The 17696-nt window shown below is 37.3% G+C and overlaps 1 protein-coding gene across 1 annotated transcript; it reads left to right on the forward strand.

Annotated features, from left to right (window-relative positions):
• The first annotated feature begins 908 nt into the window (after window positions 1-908).
• On the forward strand, window positions 909-8009 carry SGMS2 (sphingomyelin synthase 2). Its single transcript, XM_054383152.1, has 5 exons — window positions 909-1363; window positions 2162-2279; window positions 4152-4305; window positions 6809-6975; window positions 7806-8009. Exons 1-5 carry the CDS (start codon window positions 909-911, stop codon window positions 8007-8009), a joined length of 1098 nt encoding a protein of 365 aa, XP_054239127.1.
• Window positions 8010-17696: the final 9687 nt, after the last annotated feature.

Below are 17696 nucleotides of genomic sequence, written 5' to 3' on the forward strand. Positions count from 1 at the left end.
ATCCATGTGTCTGCTCTTCATATAGGTTACCATAGCTAAGAGTCTAATTCAGAGGTATATTTCTCAGCTCTCTGAGGTTTCAGGCATTTTTAGTGGGTACTGAAGTAGCTATGTAGACACATCTTTTTTTATTTTTTTGAATCAGAGTATTTCAACAAAAAAATTTACTGGACCTATCCATTGAGTAGGCTTTCTAGATGAATCCGAAATACTTTATGCCTTTCAAAATCAAGTCTTGTACTCTTTTGTCCTGTCATCTGTACTAGCAAGATTGCCTGATCTGTATGGACAAACCATGTTAATACTTGCAGCAACCCTAGGGTCAACAAGCAGATGCTTTGTATGGAATGTCCCTAAACAATAAAATTCAATATTGCTGCAGGCATGGATTATTAATTCTGGCAAATGAGCTGTCATCATCAAAGTTGGTGGATCTTATCCTTCAAAAACCTGTCTAAACTGGTACTAGTTCCTAAACTGATCAGAGATTGTTTACTAGATCCTAAAATGATCAAGTCACTCAGTAGAAACTGTCTTGAATGATTTCATAGTAACCATCTGTCTCTAGTTTGCCTTTGGACTGTGTATGTAAGTAGGTTTGTATGGAACTTTGAGTAAGCATTTTTAAGATATTTGTTCATTGGCCCATTACTAATTTTAAAAGTCTTCAATATGTGTTCTGATTTGTTTGGAATTTTTTTTTGCAGATGATACAGCTCCAGGGAAAAGGAAGATTTGTCTTCACCACTAGCTTCACAGTATCTGAATAGTGAAAGCACAATGGACGCTTTTTAGAGTTTTATAGAAATCATCTAGGAACAAGAACGTTAGACTTCAAGGAATAACAGACGCCAGAGAGTCCAGAAACTGGTCACTGATAAACCTGATTTTGGCCACACAGCTTGGGAATGAATACCATTGAGACAGCAAAACTTGAAGAGCATATGGAGGGTCAAAACAATGAGACTTCTAATGGCTACTCACGACCTGCTCTCTCAGTCAGCGAAGAGAACAAAAATGGCACTAGCAAACCTAAGGGCTTGTCTAACGGCTTGCGAAAAACAGCAAAGAAATACCCTGATTACATCCAGATTGCTATGCCTGCTGAGTCTAGGAACAAATTTCCTTTGGAATGGTGGAAAACAGGCATTGCCTTTGTCTATGCGCTCTTCAACTTGATTCTAACAACTGTCATGATCACTGTGGTCCATGAGAGAGTACCTCCGAAAGAGCTCAGCCCTCCCTTGCCGGACAAATTTTTTGATTACATTGATCGTGTGAAATGGGCTTTTTCTGTATCAGAAATAAATGGAATGATACTAGTTGGGTTATGGATATTCCAGTGGTTATTTCTAAGATACAAGTAAGTAGCTTTTTTGTTGTTGTTGTATGCTTTCAGAATGTTGATTTTTTTTTTTTTTTGTATTTTTTTTCTCTTTCACTTTGGGTAGAAGAAATTTCATGGTAAAATCCACAGCACTATTGTAGATTAGGGCTAGCAGGAAAATGACCAAGAGATGACTTCTTTATGAGATGCTGCATTGTTCATGTTGGATACACAATCGCAGCCTTCTCCTGTTTACTGAATGATGTGTTTTAAATCTAAATTTCTGACCCTGATGTTGCCCTAGGAACATTTATTCTGGGCTTTTCAAGACACGTTTATTGATATGGTGATGTTTAAATGGGGGAAAACATAATGATGCAAAAAAATCTCATCCAAATTTGAGGTAGAATCTAGTGCCCTCTATAGCTACACTAGAAACTTTTTCCTTTGTCTCCATGTGCTTAAACTTAGGGATATTTAAGTCAACTGTGTGGTTATAATATGGTACTAAAGAGAAGATCGCTGACACAAGGAAAACTGTGTGGTAGACTTCACACCTGAGTGAGACTGAAGCTTTGTTGAATTGGTTAGATAGCTTTGGTGGGAGCTTTAGTGTCTTCTGTTATGGACTAGCAAGATTAAAACATGAAGACATACTTATTTTTTAAAATTTATTTTTAGTATTTGATTTAGGAAAGTGTGTGATAAAGAGCAGGAGGCAGAGCTGCTCTTGAATTCTAGCATTTAAGCTGTCTGATAAAGCTGGAGCTCCATAACTGTAATATGTATATCCTACATGTGAACTTTGTACTCAGTCTGTTCCCTTCATTTCAGATCAATAGTGGGACGCAGGTTTTTCTTTATAATAGGAACTTTGTACCTGTACCGCTGCATTACTATGTATGTTACCACCTTACCTGTGCCTGGAATGCACTTCCAGTGTGCGCCCAAGGTAAGACCTTTGTGTCCTGCTTCTTGCCTTAGTCTCTGCTGGAGTGCTTAGTGCTTATTAGAGCAGAAAGAAGACAATGCTCCTGGTGTTACTAAACAACACAGATTACTTGCAGTTGGTTGTCTTCAGAAACACAGTGATAAAGTATAAGTTGCATTGTACAGAAAGAGCCTCACGTTATGGCTGCAGTTAAGATGCTTTAAAGGAAAGTGGCTGTGTTGAAATAGTGCTCCTACTAAATTAGTAAACTTGCTAAATTAGTAAATTCTATTACTGTAGCAATAATTTCTCTTATGTGATGAGATTATCTAGGGGCAATATGGTGATGCATAGGCCAATGTGCAAGCTTGTGCTGCAGTATTGTGTTGAAAGTCCACAATGTTATGTCATGCTTTGGCCTGTTTCTCACAGCTCTTTCGTCAAGAGCTATTGCAATACCTCAAGTCATCTACCTGTCTCTGCTTCCAACTCCCAAAATGTATATAAATGTGACTAAACCAAGTCAGCTATTTAAATGAGCTGATACATACAGAAATGTGTACATGCTAGTATTTCTACATGAACATTAAAAAGTTTTGTGTAGTTAAGTGGTAACTTAAAGGAATTTTGTTACTGCCATTTTATGTTACTGAGGAAGTTGTAGTCATATAACTGTCACAGAACAAACCGTACCATCTTGACTGCACTGCAAGAACAGTGCATTTTAGAGAGTAAGAAACAGTTTAGTTGTTTACTGCTGAAATAAGTGTTTTGAAACCTAAAAATATTGTCAGTTTTATTGGGGGTAAGTTTATCACTTCATGGGAGGGAATAGCTCATTGGTCTTGAGGTATGGCATCAGGTCAGTGCAGTCTTATTCTTTCACACTGAGACCATTTAGGAATATAGTGGTTGAACTACTTAAGAATCAGTATCTGTTTGAGAGAGCTTTATTTGCATACCACATGGTAAAGACTCAACTGTTTTGTTTGGGAAATTATTTGTGTAGTAGGCTGATCAAGGAGTGGGAAGAGGTAAGCATAGGAAAACTCAAGTGTCTCTGAAAATGTTTTTTTCTAGCACTGAAAAAGAATTAATTACTTGGAACTCTAAAAAAAAGTCACAGTTTCTCTGAATTTCCCTTTTTGTCCAATGTGAATATTTTTCTGATTATGGAAAACTCAGATATCCCTTTATCTTGTTTCTAGAGTTAATCTTTAAACAGATAGATGAAACTAAGTGTTTAGCTATTATCAATGAGAAATCAAAAGCTATTAAAAAAAAAAGACCTCTAAATTGAAGTCCTGATGGAGCTTATAACCTAAGCTAAAACTAAGCAGGTTTGAGGTTTTTGTCCCATAGATGCATTGTTCAGCTCTCAGACTGTCAGAAGCAGCATGCAAGGTTGGTACTGTATGTTGTGATGGTTTAAAACGGTCTTTTTAATTTTTCTTTGCAAAGTTCAAGCAGAGAAAGTGAAAGAATGTAAATAAGTCATTATTGGGTATAAGAAAGCAAAATGATTGTTCTAAACACTTCCAGTGTTTTTGATGGAGTTTTGTGTACTCTATAAATAGCTGTCATGACTTACCTGACCTTACCAATCTTCAGTGTTTACCCTTCGAGTGTGTTTTGCATCTCATTCTCATACAAGGCATATTTTAAAACAGCCTGGGAAAGCAGAAACAGAATGCTAGTGTTAACAAGTGGATCTTCAGCAACTGTCAGCTTCTTATATACATGCTTATGTTAAAGAATATATGAAAGACAAAGAAAATGAAGTTAACTTGAGTCTTTTTCTTCTCCTTCTCCCTGAATCTACATATGTTTGGGCAAGAAGTTTACTCGAGTCATGGTGTGTTAAACTCTCATACCTTTTTTCTGGTGTTCCAGTTGAATGGAGATTCTCAAGCAAAGGTTCAGAGGATCCTGCGACTGATTTCTGGTGGTGGTCTCTCCATAACTGGATCACACATCCTGTGTGGAGACTTCCTTTTTAGTGGTCACACTGTGGTGTTAACGCTGATCTACCTGTTCATCAAAGAGTGTAAGTGATGGTGTTTCTATGCACTTTTCTTGTTCAAATCCCTTGTATTGGGAAAATACAAGACAGAAGTGCATGTAAAACTCTTGCCCTTCAAAAGTTACTAGTTAGCTGTACCTGTAGCAGTTTGAAATAAAAATCATGACTGAGCAAAAATGGAATGTGGGTGTAGTGAAAGGGGTGTGTGAGCTTTAAGGGCATAATCTGACTAGACATGTCACTTCTGTCTCTGTGTAAAAGTGTTTACTGGTTAAGTGAAGCAAGCTAGCTTTTCATTATTTGTTGAAAGCTTATCTGGATCCTGTGTAGATTACAGTTAATTATGCAGATGAGCTGTTTTCTGCTAGTCTCCTACCTAGAGCTCTTAGAGTTGATAAGAATTTGGTAAGCACACAGAAGACAGAGGTTGGAGTCCTGGTTTCCCCCTTTGCTTTGCATTGCTATGGGGCATGGAGTGGGGGGAAAATCTTTCTGTCCTGCAAACACACTATTGATTGAGAATTCAGTGCTCAGTTCTCCACAGTTTCTGTTTGAAACATGGTAAGCAATGCTTCCACCCTGCTTGGCTGCAGGGTGAGTACTTAGCTGAGTACTTGGCTGCTCATGAATGCATAGTGGGGAGTTGGGGAGTTCCCTTTCCAGTTCAAATGTTTAGAATTGAATCTTCTTTCCTACTGTTGTATTCCAAGCTATGCAATGCTAGCTTGGCTCATGGGATTTCTCTCTGAAACAAAAATAAGACTAGCCAGCATTACTTGAATGACTTAACTTTAAACTGTTGAGGAAGTGTTACAGTACTACGTTCTACCTTAAAACCTCACAATGTAAGAACACCTCTTTAATACGGCAAACTTCAATTCTGTGGATGCAAGACATTCTTCCAGCAGTGGTTTAAGAATGATGATAGCCTGTTGATTCTTAGGCCTAGGTGGTCCTTGTGCAGTGAACATTTCTGAGGGAATGGCATCTGTAATTCACTGAAATTACCAGAAAGGTAGTAGGAAAATAGCTTAATAGCAGACTTGTTTGCCTTGTTTTGTGTATGTTACTGCAGCCTAATGCTGGTCACATACTCTTTAGTGTCTTTAGAACCAGGAAAGATGCAGATAAACCCAGTATTTTGGGGGCTAGTATAGCTCCTGTACTTCAATCATTAGGGGCTGGAGAAGTAATGTAATAAGCCCTTTGCTGCCTAATTGTTGGGCATTTATCTTGGTGGAGTTGTGCTCTATAAATGAGAAATGCATGGCTTTCCTTTTTCTGCCTCCTATATAATCAGCGAAGTGTTGTCTGAGCAAGGGTTTAAGCCATATGATTGGTGTGAATTAGGCATTGCTTATGGTGTTCTTATCTGCTCTACAGATGTCTTCAGTACAAGATGCATTCTAAGGTTTTTATTTCTGGCTTAGTGGGCTTTTTGCTCTACTTTTCTACTTTTCCTTTCATCCTTTCCTACTTCCTACTCTCCTGTACTCTAGATTTTTTTTTTTTTTCTAGCCAGAATAGTGTTATACCTCAGTATCTCTCTTACTTGAGGCAGTTTGCGTCAGCTTCTTGATGACTTGACTCCTTACAGTTTCTTCCTTTTTTTTTTTTTTTAAGTTAATTGCAGACAAATCGGTATCCGGTGTTTTGGGGGAAGTTAAGAGAATTTGCTGTTTTGACACTTGCACCAAAATTTAAGTCCTCCTCCAGTAACTATTTTGCACAGGCCTTTCGAACAACTACTGAGTAGGCTTGTTGAGATCAGTGACTTTTCTGTTGGTATTGTGTGAAAGTAAAGGCTGACCATTGCCCCACAAGGCAAGGGGTGCCAAAACCTCCCACTGCGAGTGAAATGAATCCCATTAGCCTGTCAGAAGTTATGAATGGTCACTGTGACACTCAGGGCATTTTTCAATGGGGAAAGAAGGGCAGGAGAACTTTTCACTGAAGTGGCTTAAATGCACTCTGAAGAATAGCTTCACTCCCATCTGTTAATCTTTAATGAAAGGGTATGAATTCACATACTGTACTTCCCTGTACAGTGTCTTCTGTTTCACAGAACAGAGGCTTCATGCAATGTAGATAAAACCTAGAAATTAAATCAGGAGTGTCTTTTCCTGGAACCTCTGCTTAGATTATAGCCATTCTAGACGTCTCAGTGGGGTATAAGTTGAGCATTGACTGTAGAAAGAGCAGAGATGCAGTATACCTGAGTGTAATAAATTGTATATCTTAGCTCAGTTTGGTCTCTTCCCCTGCACTCCATACCCTAAAAGTGATTTAGCTGCAAAACTTAATTTGACCAGAAAATAATGGTGTTGTCTGACTGCAAGCCTATCTTTACTGTTGTTTTCTGTACCAAAACAGGGTTCTTGTACCAGTGTGGTATAAATTAGTTTTGTTAAACCTCAGGAGCCTTAATTATTTTTTAACTGTTGTTCTTGCCTTTGTGGTTGTTGCAATAATGTATATGGCTTCTTTTGTGTTGTGTTTTTTCTCCCATCACCTCCTTATTTCACAGATTCACCACGTCATTTCTGGTGGTATCATTTAATCTGCTGGCTAATGAGTGCTGCTGGCATAATTTGTATCCTTGTTGCTCATGAGCACTATACTGTGGATGTCATCATTGCTTACTACATCACCACACGGCTTTTCTGGTGGTACCACTCAATGGCTAACGAAAAGGTGAGTGACAAATACTTTTACAATCAATGGATAGCCTGCATATGTTAATACTGCTCAGAAGCAGTTCTTAATTTTGAAATAAAAATATAGAGGTTCTATGTTGAAGTTGAAACAAATTGGGTCAGGAGTTTCACTTTAGTGTGGTTTAAGTATTTAATGGATTTAGATTTATTTTTTTTAAATCTGTGCCTATTAAGTTTAGTTCAAAATTATTTCCTTTATTTTTAAAATTCCTTATTTTGGCTTAATGTGGAGTGGGTTGCTTGTGTTTTTTTTTTTTTCATTGGGTTGTTTTGGGTATTTTTTAATTTCAGGGTTTTATTGCTGTAGTTGAACAGCACTTGTTTGTCTAAGCTTACTAATAAACAGTAGTTGAGTAATTCCTGACAAACCTAAATTAACTAGACCATGCTAAAATTCTAGTGACAGAGCTTCTGAACAATCTAATTCTAGCATCAGAAGAAATCTGCTACAGTTTCAAGAATACTTTCAAGCAGAACCATAGCTCTCAAGCTGTTTTAAACCAGTTTTCAGCTATTAGTCGTGAACGGAAACATGATGTGCCTGAACGGGCTCGTATTCAAAAAGGCTTGAGTGCTTGTTCTCCTTAAATTTAGTACAGGACCAATGCATCCCTTTGGATTAAAAATGCTCAGTTTGTAGTGTACATTTGGACTACGGTGCATACACTCAGTACTCTTTCTAGGCTAACTGCACTGTGTTTTTGCAGAAATGCATGAAAATACTGCATTTTTGTAGTTGTCATAATTGATTATTATGCTTTCAACTGACTGTTTCCTTTTCCTCCTTACCTACTTGTGCCAATACAGACTTTAAAGGTGTCATCGCAGACAAATTTTCTCTCTCGAGCATGGTGGTACCCAATATTTTATTTCTTCGAGAAGAATGTTCAAGGCTCTGTTCCTTGCAGCTTTTCCTGGCCAATATCATGGCCTCCCAGTTGCTTCAAATCTTCATGCAAAAAGTATTCACGGGTTCAGAAGACAGGAGAGGACAATGAAAAATCTACCTGAAGTGAAGGAGGAAAACATCTGCTTTGTTTTTTGGTGGTAGTTTTGTGGTGTTTGGGGGTTTGGGTGTTTTTGTTTTGATTTTTTTTTTACCAAAATATTAATGCTGTAACCAAAGTTCTTAAGAGGACTACACTAACTGAAGAAGTGGACCAACCTTCTGTGCAATTGATTGGAAAGACAACTGTAGAGACACACGTTGCCATTTCATGTTTTCCTGTCATCGGGCTGTGCAGACCTAAGCTATTCTTCAGTGCTAATAGAATGCACCACGGATGGGATTTATTTTTTTTCTATTAAAGAAAATATGGAGCAGGACTTTGCTTTACTAATGAGACAGCGGTGCCAAAGACCACATTAACACTTTCATTACTAACGATGACTCATCCACAGAAGCACCCCAAAAAAAAATCTCAGCTTCAGAGTACTGGAGTGCATAAGGGCAAAACCAAGCTAAAATGTAAAGGCATGGTAATGGCATATAGAGATACATAAAAAACCTGAACACAGCTGTGGGAAGTGGTTTGTTGCTAATGAGGGTTAGGCCTTTGCATGACTATTACAGCTGGAAGTGAGCCTTGACTTTTTCTACACTCTGTGGGTATGAATATCTTATGACCCTAAAATACTACTTACCATCATTATCTTCCATATATTCCACTATATACCAATTTTTACATTTTTATTAGTAATTTTATATTTAAACTGTTGTGCTACATGAGGACTTTGCAAATTAGGAATAGCTGCTAACATCAGAGCTCAAGGAGCCTAAAATTTTATTTTTAAGGAAGAATGGAAGTTCAAAATCTAAATCTTTCATTGCAGCTTGGCCTTGTGTATACAGCTATCCAGTGCCTGTCAGTGTATGTGCCTGCATACACAAAAAGCACACGCTGCTGTGTAGATGAACAACACCTACTAAACAAAACTACTTACTGGAAAAAGTGATCTGACAGTTCTTAATTCAGGAGAAGTCCTATAGATCTCACCTGCTTGAGAAAGGCAGGGCCAGGTCCAAAATAGGGCTATATTTAAAAAGCTTTTACATTTTAGTAGCTATCTCCTGCTGAAACTATGTAGCAGGTTTGCTTGGGAGCTTAGAGTTCTGCATTGAATTTTTTTTTTTTACTTGTTGGCACATGTTTCTGTGACGTAGTTAAAAAAAAAAAGTGCCAAGTCAAATACCTTCAACAGTAGCATTTCTTCAGTTGTTACCTAAACCTGTTTCATACTGAACGACACTGTGGTAAAACTCATATGCAGATTCTTCCCCCCCAAGATTTCAGTCCAACTAAAATGGTTGTTCAAGCAAGTTGGCTGAGAATTTGGGAAACAACCATGGAGCAAACATGTAACAAACCCAAATTAACCTGGTTCTTATTCAGTTTTGTTGTTCTGTATTGTTGGGAGAGTGAAGCAGAAAATCAGCATAGCTTGTTTAACCATTTGTGTTCTGTATTAATATCCATTTTTATTTCCAGATCTTCATTGGAACCTGATAACAAAATGAAAATTGCATTGTGTTGAAGTGATGCTAAGATGAAAGAAATGCTGCTTATTTTAAGAATATTTTGAAGTGATTGACAAGTGTGAACACAGTTTATATAATGGTAGATTGTTTTTAAAAAATCCAGTTGAAGTTACAAAATGCAATACAGAGCATTCAAATGTGATTTATTTTTTTTCCAGTTAAGGGGATCAATTGCTATGACTTGTACATGAGAATATTATTGATTTACATTTCAAGTATTTTTGTGCATTATCGAAAGTAATACAATAAACAATGTTCCTTACAATACATCTTTTGTAAAATTTAGCTAAAACCCTGGAATTCTCCTAATGTTTGTTGTGTTTTTTTTTTTTTTTAATTTCAAATAAGTTTCTTAGAATGTTAAAACATGCCCCTGGAAGTTTTGTGTGCATGGGTATATCTGTGTTTTCATTTGCTTGCTGGAGCAGCTAAAAAGCCAATATCAAAACATTTATATGAAAGTCCTTTGTATCACATGAACGAATCTGTTCAGTTCCCAAGATTATCTCCTGTAAATCTCCCAAGAGATATCAATACTATTTCACAAAGCATGGGTTTTTTTGAAGCCGAATCCTAAGCTTTGTGATACCTTGGGTATGGTTGTGTTTAGCCACTTGTAGTACTACTATCTTTCTTTCTTTCTTTCTTTCTTTCTTTAAAATTATTTTCTTCAGTGGTAGCAATGCCTTGAAAATTAACATGATGAAACGTGTTCCAGTAAGGAGCTTGAACAGTGGTTTTCATCTACTGGCTGAATAATAAATACTTCAGTATGCAGACAATTACCTATCTCTGCTAAGCACCACCATGTCTAAGTGGGATTTCTCTGAAATAATCTCCAAGTAGATTATCTTCTTGCAGGATGAGATGTTTGGTTGGTGGGTTTTTTTTTGTGTGTGTGGGGTTTTTATTATTTTGCACTTATTTCTGGAAGGAAAAAATGAGTGAACTAGAACCAAGTAAAGCTGATGCTTTTGTTGGGCAGTGCGGGCTTTCATTCTGCTGGTGAATTTGTTGGAAACTTCTATTGTGATACAAAAGGAAAGTTTAAATGGCAGCCCTTGATCAAAATACTTGATTCCTGTTCTAGCTCAGCCCTCAAGTGCTTTCATTTTCTCCATTGTATCAAAGCTCTCAAAAGGGTATGTGTGTTTAGTTAGCAGAAACCCCCACCTCTCTCTCAGTAGGTTTAAGTTGGTTTTGTAAACTTGGATGATACAGACATATTTAAGGACCCCATAGGCCTGTATGTAAGGTGATGAAATGGGGTAAGTAATGACAGATGCTAGTGCTTGCTTGCTGAGGTGGTATATCCAATGCAATCACAGGTGGTACATAAACTTGATTTTAAGAACTTGGTGATCGTTCTGTATAAACACTATGAAGCTGAAAATGTGGTTTCTTCCTAAGAAGAGGATGGCAGTGGATAAAATGAACAGGAGGAGCTTTAACTTCACAGAAGTGTACAATCAAGTAATTAGTAGCTTATCTGGGCTGTATACACCCAGTATTTTGCAGTATGTCACTGATTTTTTTCCTAGAGCTACAGTAGTAATTTTTCTTACAGATGTCACATGAGGTGCACCTGTCTGTAAGTAAAATGCTCCTTTTCTCTCCTGAAGAGCATTTACAAAGTCAACTTCCCAGGCACTTTAAAAGAAAAAATAAAAGGCAGTGCACTTGTACGCCTGGCATATTGCTGTGACTTGGATGCTTTTGAATGCTTTATTCTTAGGAAACAAGCATTCTTAAATGCCTACCCTAAATTTAAGCCTGCACTTAAAAAGCTAACTTTAGCATTTAAAGAAGTGTGCTGCTACATGATCGTGCATGATGGGACATTTTTGTGGTAGGTGCTTTAGCACTCCCATGTGGATGTAAGTGGTACAAAATGTTAATCATTCATTGTTGTTTCTTGGAAAGAAAACTGCAGGTAGGGTAGCAGCAAAAAAGAACTGTGCTAAATATTGCTATGAGCTGTAGTATTAGAATTGCTTTCCCCCTTAAAAACAGGAAGGTAGAAGAGAAGGAAAAAAAAATCCGGGCTGTATTTATATGTAGTGTGCTGCCTTCATGCAAGAGGGAAATAAAGCTCACTAACACAGATAGAACTGGGAGGTATTTTAAGATAGGAGAGAGAATTCTCTTAAGTAGATTATTGCAAATCCACTTATCTGTATCTTAAATCAGAATCTGTTTGAACTCTGCCTTTCTCCCATCATTAGTCCCTGGCTAGGCAATTTGTCCGAAGTTGTCTAGTACTAATCCAATTATTTTTCTCATTTCAGTGGATATGAAATATGATTTAAAGTTCTAGAGACCAGATGCATTAACTTCAGTGCAAGGTGAAGTACTTCCATTTACTTAAATGAACTGTCCTGCAGCTTAGTTGTGTGATGATTCTTTTGTTTGTTTGGCTGGTTGGGATTTTTTGGTGGTAGTGTTTTTGTTCTGGCTCTTTTTAAATACAAAAGACCCAAACCCGAATAGCTATCTTGAAGATTCATGGAGTAGTTCTGGTAACACATCCAGTCTGATTTTCCCTTTCTTGTAGACTTAATAGCTGTAATACTCCATTGTTATCTTGATATTTTTACAATATACGTGCTTTGGATTTACATAGATGTCTTCTACAGACACACTAATTTGGAGTGACACTCTGAACACTTCTGAGTCGTGAGTGTTCTATACCAGGCATTGTAAAATCAGTGTCTTTAAACTCAGTTACTGGAAAAAGAAGCCTTAAAAATAAACACTGCTGTGGGACACCATTGAGATGAGTATTGCTGCTTAAGTACACATGAGAAAAATATGTACTGTTCCACTAAAGTAACTCTGCTTATAATTTAGCCTTCATATATTAGGTCATGATGCATCCCAGGGTCCAAAAAAATTAAACAATTGTGCTGAAAAAGTGAGGATGAGGGCATAGGCTTTTGTTCTAGTATTTGCAACAAAAAAAGGAAGAGGGAAAAATGGAAGTAGATGTTGATCATATGGCTTTTTACACGAAACTCAGCTAAAACTGCACCTAACTTCTGCGTAATGTAGCATTAAACTATGTGCAATAGTGCTATCAAAAACCCTCTAAGGAAATAGGCAGTATTAAGCACTTGGTTCTACAGTACAGATGTCTGCTGCAGACTGTGCAGGTTCTCATTGGTAACTTGCACTATAAAAATAAAACCCAACACAGTGAGAGATCCTTGGAGATTTTAAAATATATAAATAGTTACCAAATTTGCATAAGCTGCTCCTCCTAGCTGTCTCTAATAGTTTATAGAACAAGAATCAAGTGCTGCAATGCTTAACACATACTGAAGCTTTTTCTAGTTGGTTCCAGTTTCCATGGATTTTACCATTTGATTAAATCTTATTAACCTAGAAAGTAGCACATAAGAATTTCAGACTACGTACAGCCTGAAACTTAAATATTGTAGCAGAAAGTTCTAGTTTTGAGCTTTTTTTTTTTTTCTGGTACATAAGCTTTCCTAACAAAACGTTTAGAATCAGTGATGTTTTAAGATGAAGTAACAATATTGTGCAGTCTCTAGAATGTATATAAAATAGTAGTGTTGAGGATTCCTTCTCTCCTGGTGAAAGTGCTTAAAAACTCAGGAAGATGTGACTTGTTTTCCATGAAAATATTTTAAATCCTAAGGACTTGGAGTTTAGCATTATGAGAAGTTTTTCTGTGGCTGCTTGCTGTGGGCTAACCTTTAATTTAAAAAATGCAACCAAGGGTAGACCAGCTCTTGTTGGAAGAAGGTTGTGACTTTTGGAGTTTAAATTGTATTGGATGCATGCTACAGGCAGTCTTAACCATACCATAGTAGAAAAAAAGATGTTGTATTGTATTTAGTGTACAGTCTTTTCAAATGATTCTGTATTGGTTGGCCCAGTCCTTCGTCTGGATGAGTGTGGGTTTTTTTTGTCCTTTAGTTCCTGTTACTGTTCTTAGTTCTGGTAAACGACAATGGGGGGGAAAAGTACAGCTATTGTATACAGTGCCTAAGGTATTTTTAGAGTCTCTGTGTAGGTTTGTTCTAGCAGAAATATTCTTCTTTCAAGCCATGCCAATATAATATCAGTTTAAGCTTGTATCTGCCCTCCACATAATAAGGTGTTTAGGAGGTTAGCATTTATGAAACAGCAAAGACTTAAGGAAGAATTTCCTTTGTCAGTTGAGACTAATGTTTCCATAACTGCAAAAATGTGTGAGGTTGACTTTTGGCCCCCTTTTTTGCTTTTTAATTAGAAGTGATCGGAGACTAGTCTGAAGTAAAGGCCCCCTGAGCAGCTGGGGAGCCAGGCACCATGCACACATGTGTGTCTCTCTGTGATATACACATAGGATGCAGTATAGAGGCAGGCTTCTTTGGGAATGTAAATTAGGGTGTACTTACATGGTAACTGGCTGTGAGCCACCTTTGCTTGTCTTTTTTAGCTCCTGTCTGACCAAGGCCACAGTTCCAAAGGTGGCAATAGCTAAAAAATGTAGTGATGCTCACTCACAAGAAAACAAAAAGGGGCTGCGAAAGGAGATCGCTGTAAAACCTGTCATTGGAGTGCTGTGTTCTGATACAAGAGAGTATATAATCTGCTGTTACTTCAAGCACGTGGGTTGCACTTAAAATGAGTGGGTTTGTTTGCTTTTAAAATAATTATTGATGTTTTTAATTAGAGGTGGCAGGAGTGCTGAGAAGATAGGAAATTTATTTCCTGGCTTCCTTTTACCTCTGCTAATCAAGTGTTTGTGTATGGACTTTAAATAATATTGCTAAACTCCAGCCTCTCTTGCATTTTGAGTAATTTTGTTACTTCTGTAAAAAATGGCTTTGTATTCCAATTTTTTCGTAGTTGATTGCCACCCAGAATGACACTTATGCTTTTGCCTAGGCTGTTTTTTGCTCATGTCTTTTACCTGCTTCTATTAACTGTGCCTTTTATAAGTATCTCAATACAGAAGAGTAGGATTTATCTTTGAGAAGGCTCCAAAATTTAACACCAAAGGCAAAGGTCTTCTCATCAGATACATCTTTGCGTAATTTGAAACATGAAATTATTTTCAAGTACAAAACCTAACACCCTAAGGCTTACTTTTTATCTCAGGAATCAGTTCTTGCTCTTTAAATGTTTAGTTTATTTGTGGTGTTTTCCTGATTGAGGAGAGCATGCATGAGGTGTGAACAAGATAAATTCTGGCAGTTTTGTGGGGTCAGGGTCATGCCAAGGAACCTGAAAGTGAGAGAGAAAATTATGGTTTGATGGCTCTGGTCCTCATGCTTTCCCTGTGTCTTCAAGAACAACTCTGAAGACTTCTCTAAAACCAGTGCAGGATGTCACTTCTAACTGCAGTATGGCTTCATCCTCATCAGTTGACAATCTTTCTTTTGTGAGGTTTGCCTAGGTTGCTGTAGCTCTGGGCAGTAATTGAAGCTAAATGCCTACCACTAGATGGTCATAGAGGAATGCTGTAATGCTTGCATGATCAGGATCTAATATTTGGTCTCTTTCATAGCCTTAAGGTGCCATTCTGCAAATGCTGTACAGCATAACACTGCAGTAACAGACAATGCTATTTAGAGACCTTCTGTGCTGTAGGTTCTACTAATGTTTGCAAACTGGCCCTCATTTTTACATAAACTGCCCAGAACTAGCAAGAGTTGGCTTTTATGTTGCAAAACTTTCAGGATGGTGCTCTCTAGAACATCAGCTCTTTTGGTGAAGTGGATGATCATTTAGTGCTGTGGTTTGCTGCATGCCCTGAGATACTAGAGTTGTGATTGGTGAGACATTGCAGTCTGTTCACTGTGTAAAACCAATGTATATTGCACTAGCTGTAGTTTAAGAAAAGCAATAACATGACCATCTTGTAGCTTTATTTCCAGAGGTGCTATCTTAATCACTTGCACTGATGACCACAAATTTGGTAAAAAATGTATTAAAGAATTTCTGTGGTTTACTCAGTACAAGTTGAAATTTTTGTGGTCAGCTTGCATGCTAAAAAATGCAATACTTTGTTGGGCTACTTACAGGGCCACACACCTTTAAAAATCAAAACCCTCTGTCCATTTATGGTGCTAGTGATTTCTTTAAAGCTATCAAGAATTGATTGTTTTCTTCTTACCCATCAACATTAAGGAAAGCTGTTTGTGACACCTTTTCAATAAAGCAAAATTTCTCTATTTTTTTAAAGCCTGTTCCAGATGACTTTTACATAAAACAGAAAAGGGTCATGTGTATGTAAAATCTGCAAAATATCACAGTAAGTGTTTTTAATGCAGGAAAATGTTAGGAATGTGTATGGTCTAGCCTACCAGTCCAACATTAAGTTTTCTTACATGCTTAGGATACTTAATCTTCTGAAACTTGATCTAAAATGTAAGAATTGTTAGGTAGGATTTAAGGCATCAGCTAAGTTATAAAAAATTCTTTGTCATCATTGTTAAAGCCTTGGAAACAGAGAGGGAACGTGAAATGGACAAAACTGCATTAGGTTAGGAGCACATAGATTATGCAATGGAGCTTCATCTTCTGATGAAACTTCAGGGAGACTAACTTGTGAAAGAATGTGACCACGTACCCATGACTAAAGAACAGAAGTGAAACTTGACAGACTTCTCAGGGCAATTCAAAGTAGAACATTATAAAAACATATGAAAGCCTTAAACTAGGATTGTTTAGATTGTGAAACAGCAAAATAATTTTCTAACTTTGTTTTAAAGCTTCACAAACCCCTTCCTTTTAAGATAGAAAATCCATCTTATCCTTCCTGTTGCCTTGCCTCCTGCTTTGGTTATGATTTTATGTTGCATACAATGAAGGACAGTGCACTTCCAAATCTTTGAGAAGCATCTTTGGTTCTTGCTAATGGCCCCATACTTTCCACTCACAGTTGTGAAATAATCTGCCTGTAAATCCTACTGTAGTCAACTCCAGAATAAATATGATACTCTTGATATGGACAAGTGAACGTGCAGAGTGGGTGCTGTATTTAGGTCAGTGAGCAGAGGGCATGTACAAGGTTATGGTCTGGAACACTGTGGCATGCTTCCCCTGCTCTAAAGTTGCACCTGGAGGTTTTGGTCATAATGCTGCTACCTTTCATGTGCTGGAGTAAGTTGCCTTCAATCACTTGCACCTAGTACTTAATAAATGGCTTCTCTTTTACTGAACTCTGTCTCTGTGCAAAGAGTATTCTAGGTCTAGAGTAACTTAAAGCAGAAACAAATCCATCATCTAGGATAAAAGCAGGGCTGGCTGGGTTTCTGGTTGAGTGAGGATGGGTAGTCTCATTTAAGCAGTCTGTATTGTCTTGCTGCTGGTATCAGCACTGACTTTAGTAGGAGAACACTTGGAAAATCCAAAACCAAAAACAGTCATCCATAACAAGTTAAGCCACATTGAAATACAACTTTCCTGTCTTTTAATTACTAGATGCTTCAGAGAAAACAGGTTGTCTTTTAATTGACCAAACCCACATGCAATATTTACAGAACTAGAGATAAATGGCTGTATGTTTAAATGCCCTGCTAAACCAAAACCTTTGCAAGCTTGTGATGTGCACTTGACTGAGGGCAAGTTTTTAGCAATATCATCTGCTGTGAGTTACAGAAGCATGATTGATTGTCACTGCACTAGGCCAACTCACAACTTTTCAAATATTTTTAATATTCTTTTGAGAAGGAGAATGTTGTTGTAAGAAAAACCTGTGGAAATAAAACCAAAAGGTTGCCTGCAAGCTTAAATGAAGTATGTGAAACTACGGCTTATACTTCAAGAGAATGGGTGCTAACTTAATGATATAAAATAACCGATCAACAGTTGTGTTTACAGTAATCAAAGTTTGGGATACTTTGGAATATTACATTGCTTTTGAGGGTTCACTGTTAATTAAACTTCTAATGTTTCTGCTTGGGCCTTAACTATGTAACTTGGTTATCTTTAAAGAAAAATGAGTTAATTTGAACTAGTAGTTTTTAGAAAACATTTGTTTCAATTACATCTTCCTCTAGGAGGTTTTTTTGTTTCATGGCATTTTTTTTTATCTGTTAAGAGTCATCAAATGCTTTGATTACTTAATTTTGGGCAAAAGAGGTTGGAGTGGATTTTCTTTACATGCAGAATGGGGGTGGGGTTTATTACACCAATAGTAG

The sequence above is a fragment of the Indicator indicator genome, chromosome 8 (assembly GCF_027791375.1).
Source record: "Indicator indicator isolate 239-I01 chromosome 8, UM_Iind_1.1, whole genome shotgun sequence".
In the NCBI taxonomy this organism is placed as follows: Eukaryota; Metazoa; Chordata; class Aves; order Piciformes; family Indicatoridae; genus Indicator; species Indicator indicator.